Source organism: Anopheles stephensi, chromosome 2, assembly GCF_013141755.1.
Source record: "Anopheles stephensi strain Indian chromosome 2, UCI_ANSTEP_V1.0, whole genome shotgun sequence".
Taxonomy (NCBI): Eukaryota; Metazoa; Arthropoda; class Insecta; order Diptera; family Culicidae; genus Anopheles; species Anopheles stephensi.
In genome coordinates, this window is record NC_050202.1 from 34,489,421 (window position 1) to 34,504,294 (window position 14,874).

General features: G+C 43.6%; 2 protein-coding genes across 8 annotated transcripts in view; one reads left to right on the forward strand and one right to left on the reverse strand.

Moving 5' to 3' along the window:
• LOC118505315 (pleckstrin homology domain-containing family G member 5) overlaps nt 1-13,407 on the reverse strand; it is a 101,983-nt gene extending 88,576 nt beyond the window's left edge. The window contains exon 1 of one of the 7 annotated variants that reach the window (XR_004905408.1): nt 8,269-12,099. Coding sequence is in view for 4 of the 7 variants with exons in the window: in XM_036040953.1 (XP_035896846.1) it covers nt 8,269-9,795 (1,527 nt within the window). In the remaining 3 variants the exon portion in view is untranslated. Of the gene's footprint in view, nt 1-8,268 lie in introns of all 7 variants that reach the window. The other 6 variants (XM_036040955.1, XM_036040957.1, XM_036040953.1 and 3 more) reach the window with 6 other exon arrangements.
• LOC118505316 (protein snakeskin) lies at nt 2,091-4,870 on the forward strand. The gene is made up of 4 exons (XM_036040960.1): nt 2,091-2,250; nt 2,358-2,548; nt 4,059-4,385; nt 4,466-4,870. The coding sequence occupies exons 2-4, from the start codon at nt 2,498-2,500 to the stop codon at nt 4,559-4,561; spliced, it is 474 nt and encodes a 157-aa protein (XP_035896853.1). The 5' UTR covers nt 2,091-2,250; nt 2,358-2,497; the 3' UTR covers nt 4,562-4,870.
• Nucleotides 13,408-14,874: the final 1,467 nt, after the last annotated feature.

Here is a 14,874-nt window from a genome sequence, read left to right on the forward strand (position 1 = left end):
ATTGACTGGTCTTTTGTATTGCTGATAGTGCGATTGGTGTCTTTGCCAAGTGTGCCCAGTACAAAATAAGCCATGCCGTTCAGGCCTTGGAACTTGGAGATCATTTGAGCTTGTGTAGAAAATGTCAGACAACCATGATTTAAATTTTCGTTGAGTTGTGGGAAGGGGCCGACTCACAGTCATCTGAAGTCAACCTGAGGCCGTCTTGCGAAGAATGCGAGGGCATCACATCACTTTCAGTGGAACCATATCAGTGACATATTATCCATCGCAGTTTGAGGAAATTTAAGTCGAAATTACCATGATGCTGGAGTATTTGACAAAAGCTCTTTAAATCGAAGACTCGGTATTATGGTTGTCAAATTAGCTATCTGTCAGTGGGACACATCTGCAAGCGTGGCAGGCTTGAAGCTTAACGTAAGCTTTTACTCTAGCATTCCTATCACGCTTGCCGTCAGCCCGTCAGAGATACTATCTATGAATTCATAAACAATTTCATGTATTTAGTTATCTATTCGTTTATTTTTAAATAAAATGAGAAGTCTTTATAACCGGATATGCGGAAAACATAATATTCTTCAAATCCGTCAGGCGGACTGTAGTGTTGTGCAGACTTGGTTTTTTTGAGTAAAGGATTGTAAAAAAAACATTTCACTGAAAATTCTATCACCCATGAAGACCAAAACCAGAACAGGAAGAATAAGAATAAGAGGAAACAGTTGAACGGATCCAATCGAGCTAAAATATTATTTTTCAAGACGTACGAAGTCATTCCTTTATAACTGAGAGTTGTCCTGCCTCAACGAAAACAAAAGCTTGATTTGACTTGAAAAGACAGTTTGACATCACCAACTCGAAGACTTAATACCGATCCATGTGATATGTCATAAGACATGGTTTATTTGAGAGTTTGTCTGTTATAGAATCGTACTCTACACTTCATTCTTCATATTATGAGGAATGTCCTAGCGTGTCTCCTAATCATGACTGATTGTTGCAAGCTGTATTTAAGGAGCATCAGTCATAATATCCCTATTTTGATAGCCGAATTCTAGATATAGTCTCTGCATTATTCAGGAGGATACTGATATATGTAATGTATATATTTATTAATTACCGCTAACCTAAGAAAAAATACTAAGCATTAACTTCTAACTAACTTACAACTTCTTATTAGGTCATGCCTGCCATTTCTGGCCTATAGACTTGTTGATACTGTTTAGTTGAATAGTCAGTCCGTCCTTAATATGGGAGAACCACCCAGATGAGATTTGAACCCCTGTCTTGCCGTCCAGCTCCGCTGTCACATCTACCACCAAGCCGCTCCTCTACATGACATTATTTGATACAAATATCAAGTCAGGATATTAATATTGAACGAGAAAAGCGAAACAGCATAAAATCTTTAAAAATAGCACGATATGTTGAACCTGTACATCAGTGTGTTAGTATTCGTTAGCATTTGATTGCCTATGAAGCAATTTCTTGCAAACATCAATCACGATAAGATAGTGGTATTTGCAAAACGACTCACAGCGTGAGTCATGTGTATTATAAAGTCCAATACCGGTGAAAACTAACTTAGTCACCTACTCTTACAACTATCGAATTGTTATTATAGTGGTGCATGCACATGCCAAAGGATTAACTGCTTGATCCTGTTATATCTTCATTATAAACTCGATGCGCCTATCCATTATCAATCAATGAATCTCAACGATCATCTGGTTTGCAGTTTTAACAATCGATATGAAATACCAAATCTGATAAAGAAATGTTTTTTTGGAAACAGCAATAGATCCAAAGGGCATCAAAAAAGTGCCACGCTTCTTTCATTCCTAAGCGATGACCCACACACCAGGTTTTCATCCACCGCTCTACAACCGCAAACATTCCACGCACAATATTTTGAAACATTTCTTCGCAGGCAAGCAAGTTGTCTACACCTGATGCATGGATATTACTCACCGCCAGTTTGCCAGTACCTTATCTTACGCTTCAACACGGGGTGAGGTCTGCCAGCACGCATACAATCACACGCCGACGGAGGTCAAGCAAAGGAAGGTGTCGCTGGTTAGTTAGCTCGCCACCGGGTGAGCATATTTCCGCCCTATCTTATCTACGAAACGTACCCACCACTCAACTGATAAGCAGGTGGTATTGGTGACACTGATAACGGATACCGAAATGCGGTTACGCGTATCGTCCTCCGGCCAGAATCGATTCAACCGCTTCGTCCGACAGACGCAGGTACGTACGTCGAATAAGCTTCGGCACGTGTGATGCAAACAACGACATTCAACAGTACCGGGCAGATAATGAGGGTATAAACCCTTTCTTTTCTAAACATTTGCCAGGATTCACCGGTGCCTGGAATTCCTGCTGTGAGAAACAACCAACCAAGACCGCAACATTGAGGTTACGCTACAGGTGTCGCAACACAACAAGTGGCCATCGTGGTGCATCGCTATCGCACGCAGCTATACCACGCTTCAAAATGGTTTCCGCGGAAACGATCGGTTCCATCTTTATTAAAGTGTTCAAAGTGGTGAGCATCCTTCATGGCTAGAATATGGGGGCCGTAGGTGTGTGTGTGTGTGTGTGTGTGTACGAAAGAGGATACTGGCGAATTAACAAGTGACTGTTAAAGTGATTGCTAATCAGCACTAAGTTCATGTTATGCGTAGTGACATTTGGAGCAAACGATCAGACCAATTGTGCAATCTCACGGGTCCGGGCAAGGAACCACACCCAACCGATAGCTGACGTGTAGTGCCATGGCTAACAATCGTAGATCGCATCATATCCGGTGCAATGAAAGTGTACAGCAATAAGCAGTTATTCTAAGTGAACACATATTTGAGGAGATATTTACTCAAGCTACAGAGTAGATTCATTTTGTCAGACATCGCAAAGTTCCTCCAGCCTTGAAGCCCTTAAAATCCAGGAAATTATTGATAAAATCTACATAATGTCATAATGTCTCTTTAGCACATTCCATTCCTAGGAATTGCGGTTACGTTAAAACCAAAGTTTAGAAGTGACAAATTTGTTAGGGCTTTGTATCATCCCGCTGACTAGCAGTCGAATTCGGGGAAAAATAATTATCGCTTCCAACATTGCGTTCGCACCCAGTGATAAGATAAGGAAAGGTGATCACTCCAACCAGCAACCAGGGTCGTTTATGGTGGTATGCGTCAAATAATTGGACCGAACATGCAAACCCTCTTTTACCGTAGGTTACGGAACGATTTGGAAACAAGGAACAACATGGCTTTATTGGTTGCTTTACGGGACGGTTAAGCTACCAAGATTGCGAATCAGTAGAGAAGCTGCATATTTTTTCTTTTCGTCTAAAAACTATCGTTTCAGTTTAACAATTTAGTTATAAAAAAGGGCTCCACAACATCTTCCCACAAAAGATTCCACTAACATAGGGCATAAGTTATCAATGGAGAGGATTCGCCTTTTTGCTCAAAGCTTATCGAACCATAAAATGATACCGACGGTCTACCAGAACCGTTGCTTCTAGGAAGTAACAACACCGATTCCCGAGCAGAGCAATTTTCGCAAGGGAAAATTCGCTTTATGGATGTGCATCAATGCACAGGCAAACAAAAAACACAAAACCGCCCGTCCCGAACGCTCGGCTCGGGCAAGGGTGTTTGACCATTGATTTTGGCCTGTATCATAATGAGGCGTAACACATACGACCACCATCTTTACGACACTCCAATGGAAGGATTACATTGTTACAGCTTTGCACTTAACTTCTCGCTCGGCACGTCCCTTTTTGTTTTGTAGGGATTTCGCGTTCCCATTCCCACACGCACAAGGTTCGTTGCTCTCGGACAAGATAAAAATTCACGATAAAACACTACCATCCGCTCGTAACGGGGACTGTCATAAAAAAACCCGTATCCTTCTTTCGATCCGAGCATAATGCATTTCCAAATTAAATTGCGCAAACACCATTAGCGCCAGAGTCCATGTTTATGGTCTCTGAACCAAAACACTAGCCAGAACCTTGTTCTTAAAGATCTCCGCTTCCTCCGCAGGTCATCAACATTGTGGTGCTGATCATTTACCGAACGGGCTATGGAGGAGATTTCCTCGGCATCGGCGGCACATGGAACCTGAACGAGGAAAAAAGTCCCGACGCAGAAATCGTCGCATCCGGTGTGTTTGTGGGTTTCATCATCTACACCGGCGTGCAGCTGCTCACGTTCGGGTTCGGCACCACCAAGCACAAGTACGAGCTGTCCGACACGATCATGAACGTGGTCGGTACGTTCATGTGGGTTGCTGTCGGCGGTACCGCTCTACACTATTGGCACGGTTACCTGGCCGAGCACGACTTTGAAAACATCACTTCCGAGCGAACGGTAGGTCGAATGTAAGGTGTACGCCTCAGTTAGATCAACACTTAACACACACACACACTCTCTTCCCTTTTCGATTACAGGCCGGGCTGGCGTTGGGAGCACTGTGCGTCATCAACGGAGCCCTCTATCTGGCGGACTCGGTGCTTGCCTTCATTCACTACACGAAATATGCCTAAGTTAAGGTACACCTAAGTGACTATTGCTGACATTGTTTAGGATGTAGTGTACGCAGGATTAGCGAGACTTAAGGTTTAAATTTTATCTAATTTTTAATGGCCAACGCCGCTGGTTGCTGGTTTGTCTGGGCTCAAGCTGTTTTCTTGCAGCTCTATGCTTTTCCCTCCAATAAAAAAACTAAAAAGCATTCTTTTTAACACAGTCGCCGAACTTGCCACTTGACAATAGCTGTGCGGTAATTATGATATAGAACTTACTACCATCCACCAACAAACAGAGACAAATAAAACATTTTCACTAAAACCATGCCCAAAGTTTACCAACATGCTGCAGTGTACAGTTTTGGTCATAACAAAATGACCTAGTAGGCTTAGTCATTATCATCATCATGTTGGCCTACTCTTTAAAAGAGCACATCGTCGTGACATGGCCCGGTCAACAATAGATTTCAAGGAATCTCGATCCCTGGCTGCAGCTTCCCATCCGTTTCCATAGGCACCCAATCTCCGACAGCTCCGATCACCTGATCCAGCCAACGAACTGAGAGTCACTGACGAATACCTTCTTGGCGGGGCAAGAGTCCGGCATCCTCATAATATGCCTCGGCCATCGTATACTTCCGGTCCTCGCCACCGTCAGGATGTTCAGTTCGCCGTATAGCTCAGCAAGCTCGTGGTTCATCCTTCTCCTCCACACTCCATGCTCGAACACACCGCCAAAGATGGTCCGGAGGATGCGTCGCTCGAACATGCCCAGAGCGTTTGCATCCTCCGCTCGGAGTAGGCTTAGTGTAAACATCTAAAGCGAAGTAATTGGAATGGTATTCAACGGATCCAATCGTGGGGTCTATGATGACATCAGTTATCAAATCTGCCAGCTTCTGCCTAAGAATCGAGGAAACCCATGCAATTAAACCGGAAAAAGCAAACTTATCCAGAAGCTTTCGGAATTTGACTTATCATGCGGACACTTTACATATTTGCCCCACATTAAAGTTTGTTAAAAGCTATATCACTGGGCAAAATCTTTAGCCGGGACACACAAACTGTTTTCATGGTTTTAATTTCTTTTCTTTTTGACATTAATAATGCGTCGGTAACACAAGCTTACCATGCTAAAGATTCACCAGCAATTTCCGAAACTAGCGATTTTCAATCATTTGCTTGGATCAAATTTTTGGGTCTTTTTTCATTCGTGAGTGACGGCCTGACCGTATTGCTTGAATGTTTGGGTTATAGCTCAAATCTAAATCTAAAAGCATTGGTGTTTTTGTTTATTTTCAATAAATCTAAGAAAAATATCTTGACAAAGCGAGGACATTTTCTTGGAGTCACATTTTGCATTTCTAATTCTATAACAGCCAAATTGTACATGGCAATAAACTGGGATCTCAATCAAAATTTTATTTAACTGTACTGAGCATTTCCTATGAGTCTTTTTTGATTCGTCGACGCGTTAGCCAACAAAAAAAGGGTTTGGTGGAATATTTAAATGTTGCCAAGGCTTTCGTATTTAACATTGACATTCCAGAAGATTTTTTTTCCGCTTCCTCTAGAGTACTAGAACCTCCAGAGTAATTGTACACGTTATTGGATAGTCAATAAGAGCAATTAACAATATCGAACATTCTTCTTTTCGAGAGGTCTCGGCCTGCCTTTCTTGGCTTCCTGTGTCTTGAATTTACCCGTAGTAAAGTAGTCAGACCTACATACGGAGAGGCGGTCTGGATGGGATTTGAACCCCGATCCTGCCGTGTGAAGATCGGCACCACTGTAGCATCTTCTACCGGGCCGCCCCCACCACCCCTCTATCGATATATTCTCCTTTTTAGAAGTTATGAAAATGTTTTGTTTTGTGTTCTTTGATTCAAACACTTTAAAACTGTAAATCAAATACTAACAAATATAACTCGATTTTCTCGGTTCCTGGTTCCTGGTTTCCTTGACGAGTGCTTAGCCGACCTGGGTAGTGAGATTAATTTTGCTATATTTTTCTAACATCTTGTTACCCTTAATCAAATAATTGAAAACACCACTAACGCCAACAAATGTTTAATTTTAGGCTAGCAGTTTTGTACCAGATTGTTTCTTAAAGCAATTTAAAATAAAGGAGATTTTTTATTTTATTTGATGATGCTTCTTAACAATGTTAGCATTTTACAACCTAGTTGAAGTTTCAACAGTAATAGTTTGAGAATCGAATTTAAAGGTAGTCTCTTCATATTATCCGTCACTGAGTAAAACAAATAGATAAACGGCAGTGAAAAATGCACTCCACACATTAAAACGCATGTATATTAAAAGCGTAAAAGAACTACATCAAAATTTCTGATGATCGAAAACCACAATCATAGACTGACATCCATTTGATCACCACGAAGATGCGTAGCTATTGGTTGCAGCATTTGTTACGCTTATGCGTATTTATATACATAGCACGAAGCATGCTTATCCTTTCTTTTTAGTTTTGCATTTCGCTATCCAGCAAAATCTTTAAATAGTAGTCTTTCGATCTATTATTGGCATAAAACAGAAGCAAAAATACAGTACCATCTTTGCGTTTACCAAACGAATGGCAAATGCACTTGACCGAATGCAGCCTGAATGCTAGTGGATCACAAAATGCTAACAACAACAGCTGCGATTTATTTGCATAAGTGTTTATCACATTATTTTAGGCTTCAAATAACACTTTTCGTACCGTCCGTGTACGTTAAAGAATCTATCTACACTTGCTCGGTATTGTAAGCTAAAGTTCAAGTGTAGGCTACATGTAAGATAACAAACGATAAAGTATTTTTTCGCTTCCAAAAATCGATTTGAAAGAGCTGTGTGCTTATTGATTTCAAATCAATTAGTTACATGTTTTACGATTACGCATTTGTTTAGCATGTATCTTATCACAAGTTTGCATCAGTTCACTAACATGGAAAATAATGTGTTGAACAGAACGATTTTTAAAGTACACATTTGTGTAAAACTGATGAGCGTTTAGACATTAAGTTGCTCAATTTCTGCATCTTTGTAGTTACGTACAACTGTTGGGTTACTTCTGCTGTAGAAAGAATCAATCAGAATCGGTCCCAAACTTTAGCAGAAATAGTTTCACCCAACGAATGGCGTGGTCTTCAAATTACAAGATAGATGGGGAGTTGTTGATCATAAACCTGTTCAAACTAACAATTGATCGAATCCACCTAATTCAACTAATACCGATCGAATCAACTAATACCAAGCGCATTTCCGCGTAGCTTCGACGCAAAGATACAATGAATGGGTCAACGTTTATCAAAGCTTAATTCTGCCCTGTCGATCCATAACAATACGAACCATACTCGAGATTCAATTGTGTTGTTGTCGTCAAAGGGTTCAATGAATTACGACAGTTAGATTGAAAAGTGAGCTTCATCGGTGAACAACTTTCGCAAACGATGTACAATTTCTAAGATGAATATTTTCTAGCTTCTGACCAATTTATGGTTTCTGGTCGCTCGCAGCTAAGAAAGAACATCCGAAACAAAATAAGATATCGTGTTCTTCCAAGAATGAAAGGCTTCAGGCACATAAAGCTCCTTTGATCTCTGTAAATAGTTTTCGACCTAATTTGCCAAAATCGATCAATTGTTGGATAGTTTCGGTTTTAGAAAGTACTATGATATCATTAAATAATATCTAACGATTGGATCCACTTTATATCGCTTGCTCACCTGAACTGGTTTGACGAGATGTCCGAATCCTTCCTCAAAGGCAGTGCCATGCTCACCGCCATACGATCGGCATCGTTTTAAACTTTCACTACGGCTCACATATCCTACACTGCTTCCTGCCTTATCACTAGCATCGGTCATCGCACATAGTTTGATACTTTCACTCCCGTCGATCATACCACTATCACACACATCGTACGCCGGTGGCGGCGTTCGCCGGTTGCCAACCAATTCCGCCAGCGGTTTACCCGCCGCGCCAAACCCAACACTGTCCAAATCCAACGCAACTACATCCCGCTCAACGTCAGCACTCCAGCGGAAAGACTTCCGGTTCACGTTGCTGATGCACAACAGCTTCTCCGCGTCCAAACTGTTTCGGTACACGTTCTTATCGCGATCGAGGTTGCTCTCCACGTCCATACTTTTGCGGATGAGCGTCGTTCGCAGCAGTGTGTCATTTTTGCGCCTCCGTCGAACGACACCACTGTTGGTTGCTTCGGCGATTGTTGCGGAACCTGGCAGATTCCCAGGCTGAGGGATAGAAACATTCGTAGGCTGTTCTCCAGCGAATGAACCCCTAGCATTAGCGTCCAGAGCGTGGTTTGGCTGCCGTTTGAGCAGGTTCGCTTCATAGCTGTTAAACTGATCGTAATCGATGAAGCTCAAGTCGTCGTAGCTGATCATAAAGTCCTCCTGGCGCAGATTTTGCAACGAAGTGCTCCAGTTCGATACGTTCGAGGATCGCCGTTCGGACCGGAAGCTTATTTTGCGCCGTATCGACGCAAGAATGCTGTTGGACCGCTCGAATCGTGGTATGGGTGGTGGTGTAATTTCCGGCGTGGTTGGCCCCACCGCCGAAGGGGCGGCTGGTGCTGTTTCTTCCGTGCTTTCCGATCGCTCCAGTATGGCGTCCTCGTGCAGATTCTGCAGTGTGGACTCATTCTGGCTGCGTCGATACGCCCGTTTCAACTGTATCGAGGACATGCTACGGCTGCGTACAAACTGGAAAGGTTGCGCTTCGGCAGCAACGGGGCTAACCGCGTTGGTGGTGGCCATATTTTCACGGCTTCCGCTCAGCTTGCTGTACAGACTGGTGATTTTGCGCGTCAGAAAGAAACTGTTTGATCGTTCCATTTTCGGTCCGACCGACTGCTCCGACACCGAGGCCAGGCCTCCAACGCCATCGTCAGCGGTTGACTCGGGCCGAGTTGAACTGTGGGCCTTGGACGGCGTCGTTTCCTTCCCGGTGGCACGTGTCCGTCGAGTCACTCCACCAGCAGTAGCATTTTTGCTCGCTGCAGTTTGTTTCACTTTTTTCGTTCGTCCACCTCCACTGGAACTGGCAGTGAGGGCCGCCGGTTGACCCGGAACGCACGTAGTCGATTGCGGAGCGGTTTGAGCCATAGATGGCTTCGCCGGACCCACGTTCACACCTGCACCCACTCCGTTTCGGGCCGCTTTGGCGTCCTTACTGCGCTGGCCGCCCTGGTGATTACTTTTTTTTGCGCGATTCATCATCTCAAACATAGCTTGCCTCCTTCGCTATCGTACGAATGACAATTAATCCCTCGTCCACTTCACACCACCCTGGTCTATCCTGTCTTTGAATGTGTTCGGGGCAAAACAAGAAACAATCCACTTCTTCGAGGAAAATTTGTATGCGCTAGCTATAGCAATATACGATCACTTCCATTCCAACTCGGTCATTTACGGCACTTGTAACATTTCGACTATTCAATCTTGCCTACCTACAGTATGTGGCCATTATCTTGGATGGCCCCCGTCTTGAAAGGCCTCTGAGGCCAGTCAAAGGGGGGGGGGGGGGGGAAGCGCAAGGGGCTGTTGTTTTGGAAACGGGGTGCGGTTCCTCCCAGAGTGTACCTTTTCCTTTCAGCCCAACGTAGACGACCTGAAGAGTGGTGTCGTCAGGTATTCCACACCGCACACACACAGACACACGACACGTTGTTCATGTATGATTATTTTTTTGCTGGGCCTTCTTGTTGTTCCCGCTGATATAACCAACCAACGCTCAGCACCGAGTAGCACCGGACGGCCTTATCCCTTCGCCACCTTTATTGCACTGTACTGGACCCCTAGTACTGTCTCGCTCGATCACACGGTCTTTTTAAGGGCGGTTTGTTTGCTTTACACAACCACCGCATGCGTAAGCCGTACAATTGTCATACACCAACACCATCACACCGTGCACGCTCATGATTGTTGGGCACTGGCAGTAAGCGGGTTCCGTTTTGATAACCAACATCTTCACGCCTCCATCGACTTGGTTCTTTACTTCAGCTTCACCAGCGCTCTGGCACCTGCACAGCGAAACACTCGAGTGAGAAACTTGACAGCGCGGCACTTGCTCCAGATACACATTCCACACGTTTGTGGCCGACTCTGGCTGGGGAATAGTTTGTTTCCATCTTATCAGCGCGACAACGTTTAGCACAAAGCAACCAGCGCGATAACAGAGGCGAACTCGCCCGACGCGTTCTCGCCGTGTCGCTTGCTAAGGTGTAAGAGTGTCACCAGCAGCGCGCAATCGAGACACGTCGCGTGCAGTCCCCGTCTGGACAGCTTACCGTACTGTCACGGCGCTCGCACCATCACCAGAGCAAGCAGTGCAGTTGGACGGATCGCTGCTGCTGCTGCTGCATCACCACCAGCACGCACGCCTGGCCTTAGTCAGCAACCGGTTTGCCGGTGTACGCGTTAACAGTGTGTGATCGCTGGCTGGCTGGCTGGCTGGCTGCAACACGCACATTGAAACAATTGTCACTGCCGGAGACGCCGTGCCGCTAATTAATCAGCTGTTTACGCAGCGGTACGCACACACAGTATCGATCACTGTCGGCTCGATCGATCTCGCGCTCACGTGTGCCGGTGTATGTGAGCATGCGTTACCTCGTGGTTCGCCGTAGAAAAACGCGAAACTTTGCATAGAACGATCGGTGTACTGCGGTGTACTGCAACCAACGCGCCGATACCGATCTGCTCCCATCCACATGGATCACATTGTACGCCGATCGCTAAGTGGCCACCACCTACTTTTGCCACAATCCAGTGATTTGTTTGATTCCCGCATCGGACTGTTGTTGATGCTTTTCTCTCCCTCTCTCTCCCTCTCTCTCTCTCTCTCTCTCTTTCTGGTTGCAAAAAATCATCATCCCACTGGTGGCACTTCCATCAGTAAGCATCGAAACGGTCAATTTCACAGTTTACATTTACTACCGTGGCGGTGCGATGATGTAATGCGTTGACCGCGACTGCTCACTGGTGAATCAGACTACATGATGGCATTGGCGTTTTTGCGACCCTTTTTCGGTTTACTTTCGTTCGGCTGACGTTGGGCTGTGTAGGTCAGCGCGCTTAACTCTAGGCCAGTTCTTTCCCCCTTAGCAGCTTGACCCCTATACCTCACGCTATTTGTAAACCTTTAACCATCTGCAACCCATTCACACCTTCAGTAACTAACGCTGCTTATCACCGAACCACTTCACAAGCAGTGGAATAGTGAAGACAATCGCACCAACAACTGTACCCGACATCGATGAACGACAAACATACATACAAGCTAAACATTAAACTTCCAACATATGATGTCATTGGGCAGTATGAGCCTCGGTGAAGAACGCAGGAGGGAGAGAAGAAGATACCTTCTTGATGCAGTAGTAAGTGATGTTCAAACAACACCTGTGTTTTAGGCAATTATTGAACCGACCGACGTTGAATAGCTTAAATCATTTGTTTTCTTTTTCTTGTATGGCCTTACGCCCTATGAAAATACCCTTGACTCGGCGGTACCGGTAAGCCGGAATAGATATAACAATAATAATTACCTGTAAGTCTGGATGAACAATTTAATGGAATCAAACATAGCCAGGGTAAACTATACAACGAAGAGCGTTTTTTTTGTCCTTAGCAAGATTCCTAGATGTTCTCCTACGTAATGCGGCGGATTAAGCCCATTGCATGCCTTAAGCTGGAGTTGGAGACTTCTAACACGTCAAATCGACAGGCAGGTCCCGGGTTTGGGGAAAAATGGACACATTTTTTCGGTCCCCTAACGCAGTACGGAACCCTCTAAAGGTGGAGACTTCCAGGACATCACAACCAGTTTCGCCTATTGACGATATGAACGGGATTCCTAGAAAGCAAACTCCTTCTTCTACTTCCTTCTAGAGAACATCGATTCAGGGACTCGATTGACCGTCAATCTGCCAGTCTTGAAAAAACCGGTCAGTCTTGCACCAAAAACTGATCAGGATATCAGAGGACTATGAGAACTTTCAGTTTCGCACCTCCAAGAATCAATGATAAGAGCATCCATCCATACGTTGAAAGAGGTCCTACACTTTCAGAAGGGTGGGGTCTGGGAAGGGTCCCTCCAAACGAACAGATGAAGGTGTTTGTGAGCAATATTTTTAATATTGTAAGCACGTCATTAATATGAAAGACTAGCAAGGATTTTCATCGAGCCTCAATTGCAGTAAATTTTGAAATAGTGTCAGCGTACTGCCCTAACGCATTTAGACAGCTTTAACGCATCTCCAAGTTATTTTTCCTCTGTTTTGGCCCAACAACCGCAAAAGTGGTCTCAGCCTACCTTTATTGACATCCTTTACTTAATTTACCCTAAACACGATAGCCAGTCCTTCGTACGAGAAGTCGATCCGGACGGGATTCGATATCCGGTCCTGCCGAGTGTCCGGTGTCAGTACCGACTGATAATAAGTATATTCATCGTCGATATAAAGTTCACAAATTAAATTAATCTGCTGCCAGTATGTGCAAGGATCCGGCGGCCGAGACGCCGGTCTTCACACAACAGAACCGGGGTTCAAATCCCATCCGGATCGTCCCCCGTAGAGACGGCAGACTATCCATCTACATAGTATGATAAAGTCAAGTAAGCCGGAAATGACAGACCGAGACCTTTCGAGGTTGTATTGCCAAAGGAAAAGAAGTATGAGCAAATGTGTATCTGGTTCATAGCGAGCAATTAGCCGAAAGACATTGGAATTCGAAGTGTTATAAGTTTATGTGTCCAAATAAACAGTTTACCGTTACACAGCATAGTCGACAATACATTCGAATTCAATTCAAGTGCTGAAATCTGAATACTCGCGGGGACTCACTTTTTGCAACTAAGATGCTTATAATTTAGCGAAAATGAGATAAAAATGTAAATATATACATTAACATTAAATAATAATATTAATAAATACTGACAAATAAATAAAATAATTAAAACAGGGAAAAGAGATACCTTCTTAGACATCTCAATTGCGAAAAGTGAGTGCCCGAGTGATGGTAATAACCACTCATTAACGTGAATTAAATAAGAGTGAATGAGTTGGAATAGTGAGTTACCTATTATACTCACTCTTTTAGAATTAATTACCGAGGAATGATTTAACTCTCCGTACCACTTACTGTGTTTTAACTGACTCATGAGTTAAATATCGGGTGAAAGACTTGATAAGGCCCCCCCCTGACAAAATTTGTTAGGCGCTGTAGGATTTACGCCTAAAGGTATGCAATCCGAAGAAAGTCGAATAAAATATTGTTATTATTTGATTAAAACCCCCTCTCCGCTAACCCTACCATTCATTTTGGCTAACAAAGGCCTCGCACTAATTTTCGGTCGCACTTGGGGTAAATAATCAGGCCTAAAACATGCACGGCGTTCTCGGACGGTAACGGAACAGTAATTCGATGAATACTTGTTACCTTGCATTGATATTTAGCAAACGAGGAAGCATAAGAATATCATAATCTCAAACCACTTGTTACAATGTATTTTATCAAGTTCTACTCGCTGTCTATTAACAGTATTAAGGAATAATGCACAATGTTTACATCAACTGGGTTTTGACCATACAGAAATCCCACCGTACAACAAAAATGACAGGCCACAGTGCTGCACACAAATGATTCTAGGGGGGGCCTTCTCGAGTCTTTTACCAAATATCGTATTGATGATTTAATTCTCCGTGCGTTTAAACGTACTCAGTGAGTTTAAACATAGTTTTAACTCCGGTTAGTCGGCACAGAGAGGAAATACAGCAATGAGTTATTTAACACATGAATGAGTTAAAGCGCAATGAGTGAGTGGTTAGTCGGCACGGAGAGTTAAATCATAAATGAGTTACTACATAAATTACTCTTCGAAATGATTTAAATAATCCCAGTTGTTTATTCAAGATTTAACTCAATCACTCATTCTGATTCAGTTTGCACATCACTACCGTGAGTGTGAGAGGTCTTTATTCAGATTCAGAGAAAGCCCAATTCAAAAATTGGCTAATGTCTGAATAGATGCCCCCCCCCCTTCCCCCCCCCCCTACACACGGACACTCACTTTTGCAAATGAGTTACCCTAAAGGGTATATTTTTCAGCGTTTTTACTGTAAGTTTGTATTTATTTATTATTTATTTGTTATTTTTAATTATTATAAATAATTATTACAACGATTTCTCACATTTTTGCTTAACTTGTACCTAAATTTAAGGAAACTCAGTAGCGAAAAGTGAGTACCGTGAGTGGGGGGGGGGGGGGGCATCTATTCAGACTTTAGCCCAATTCAATGTAATCAA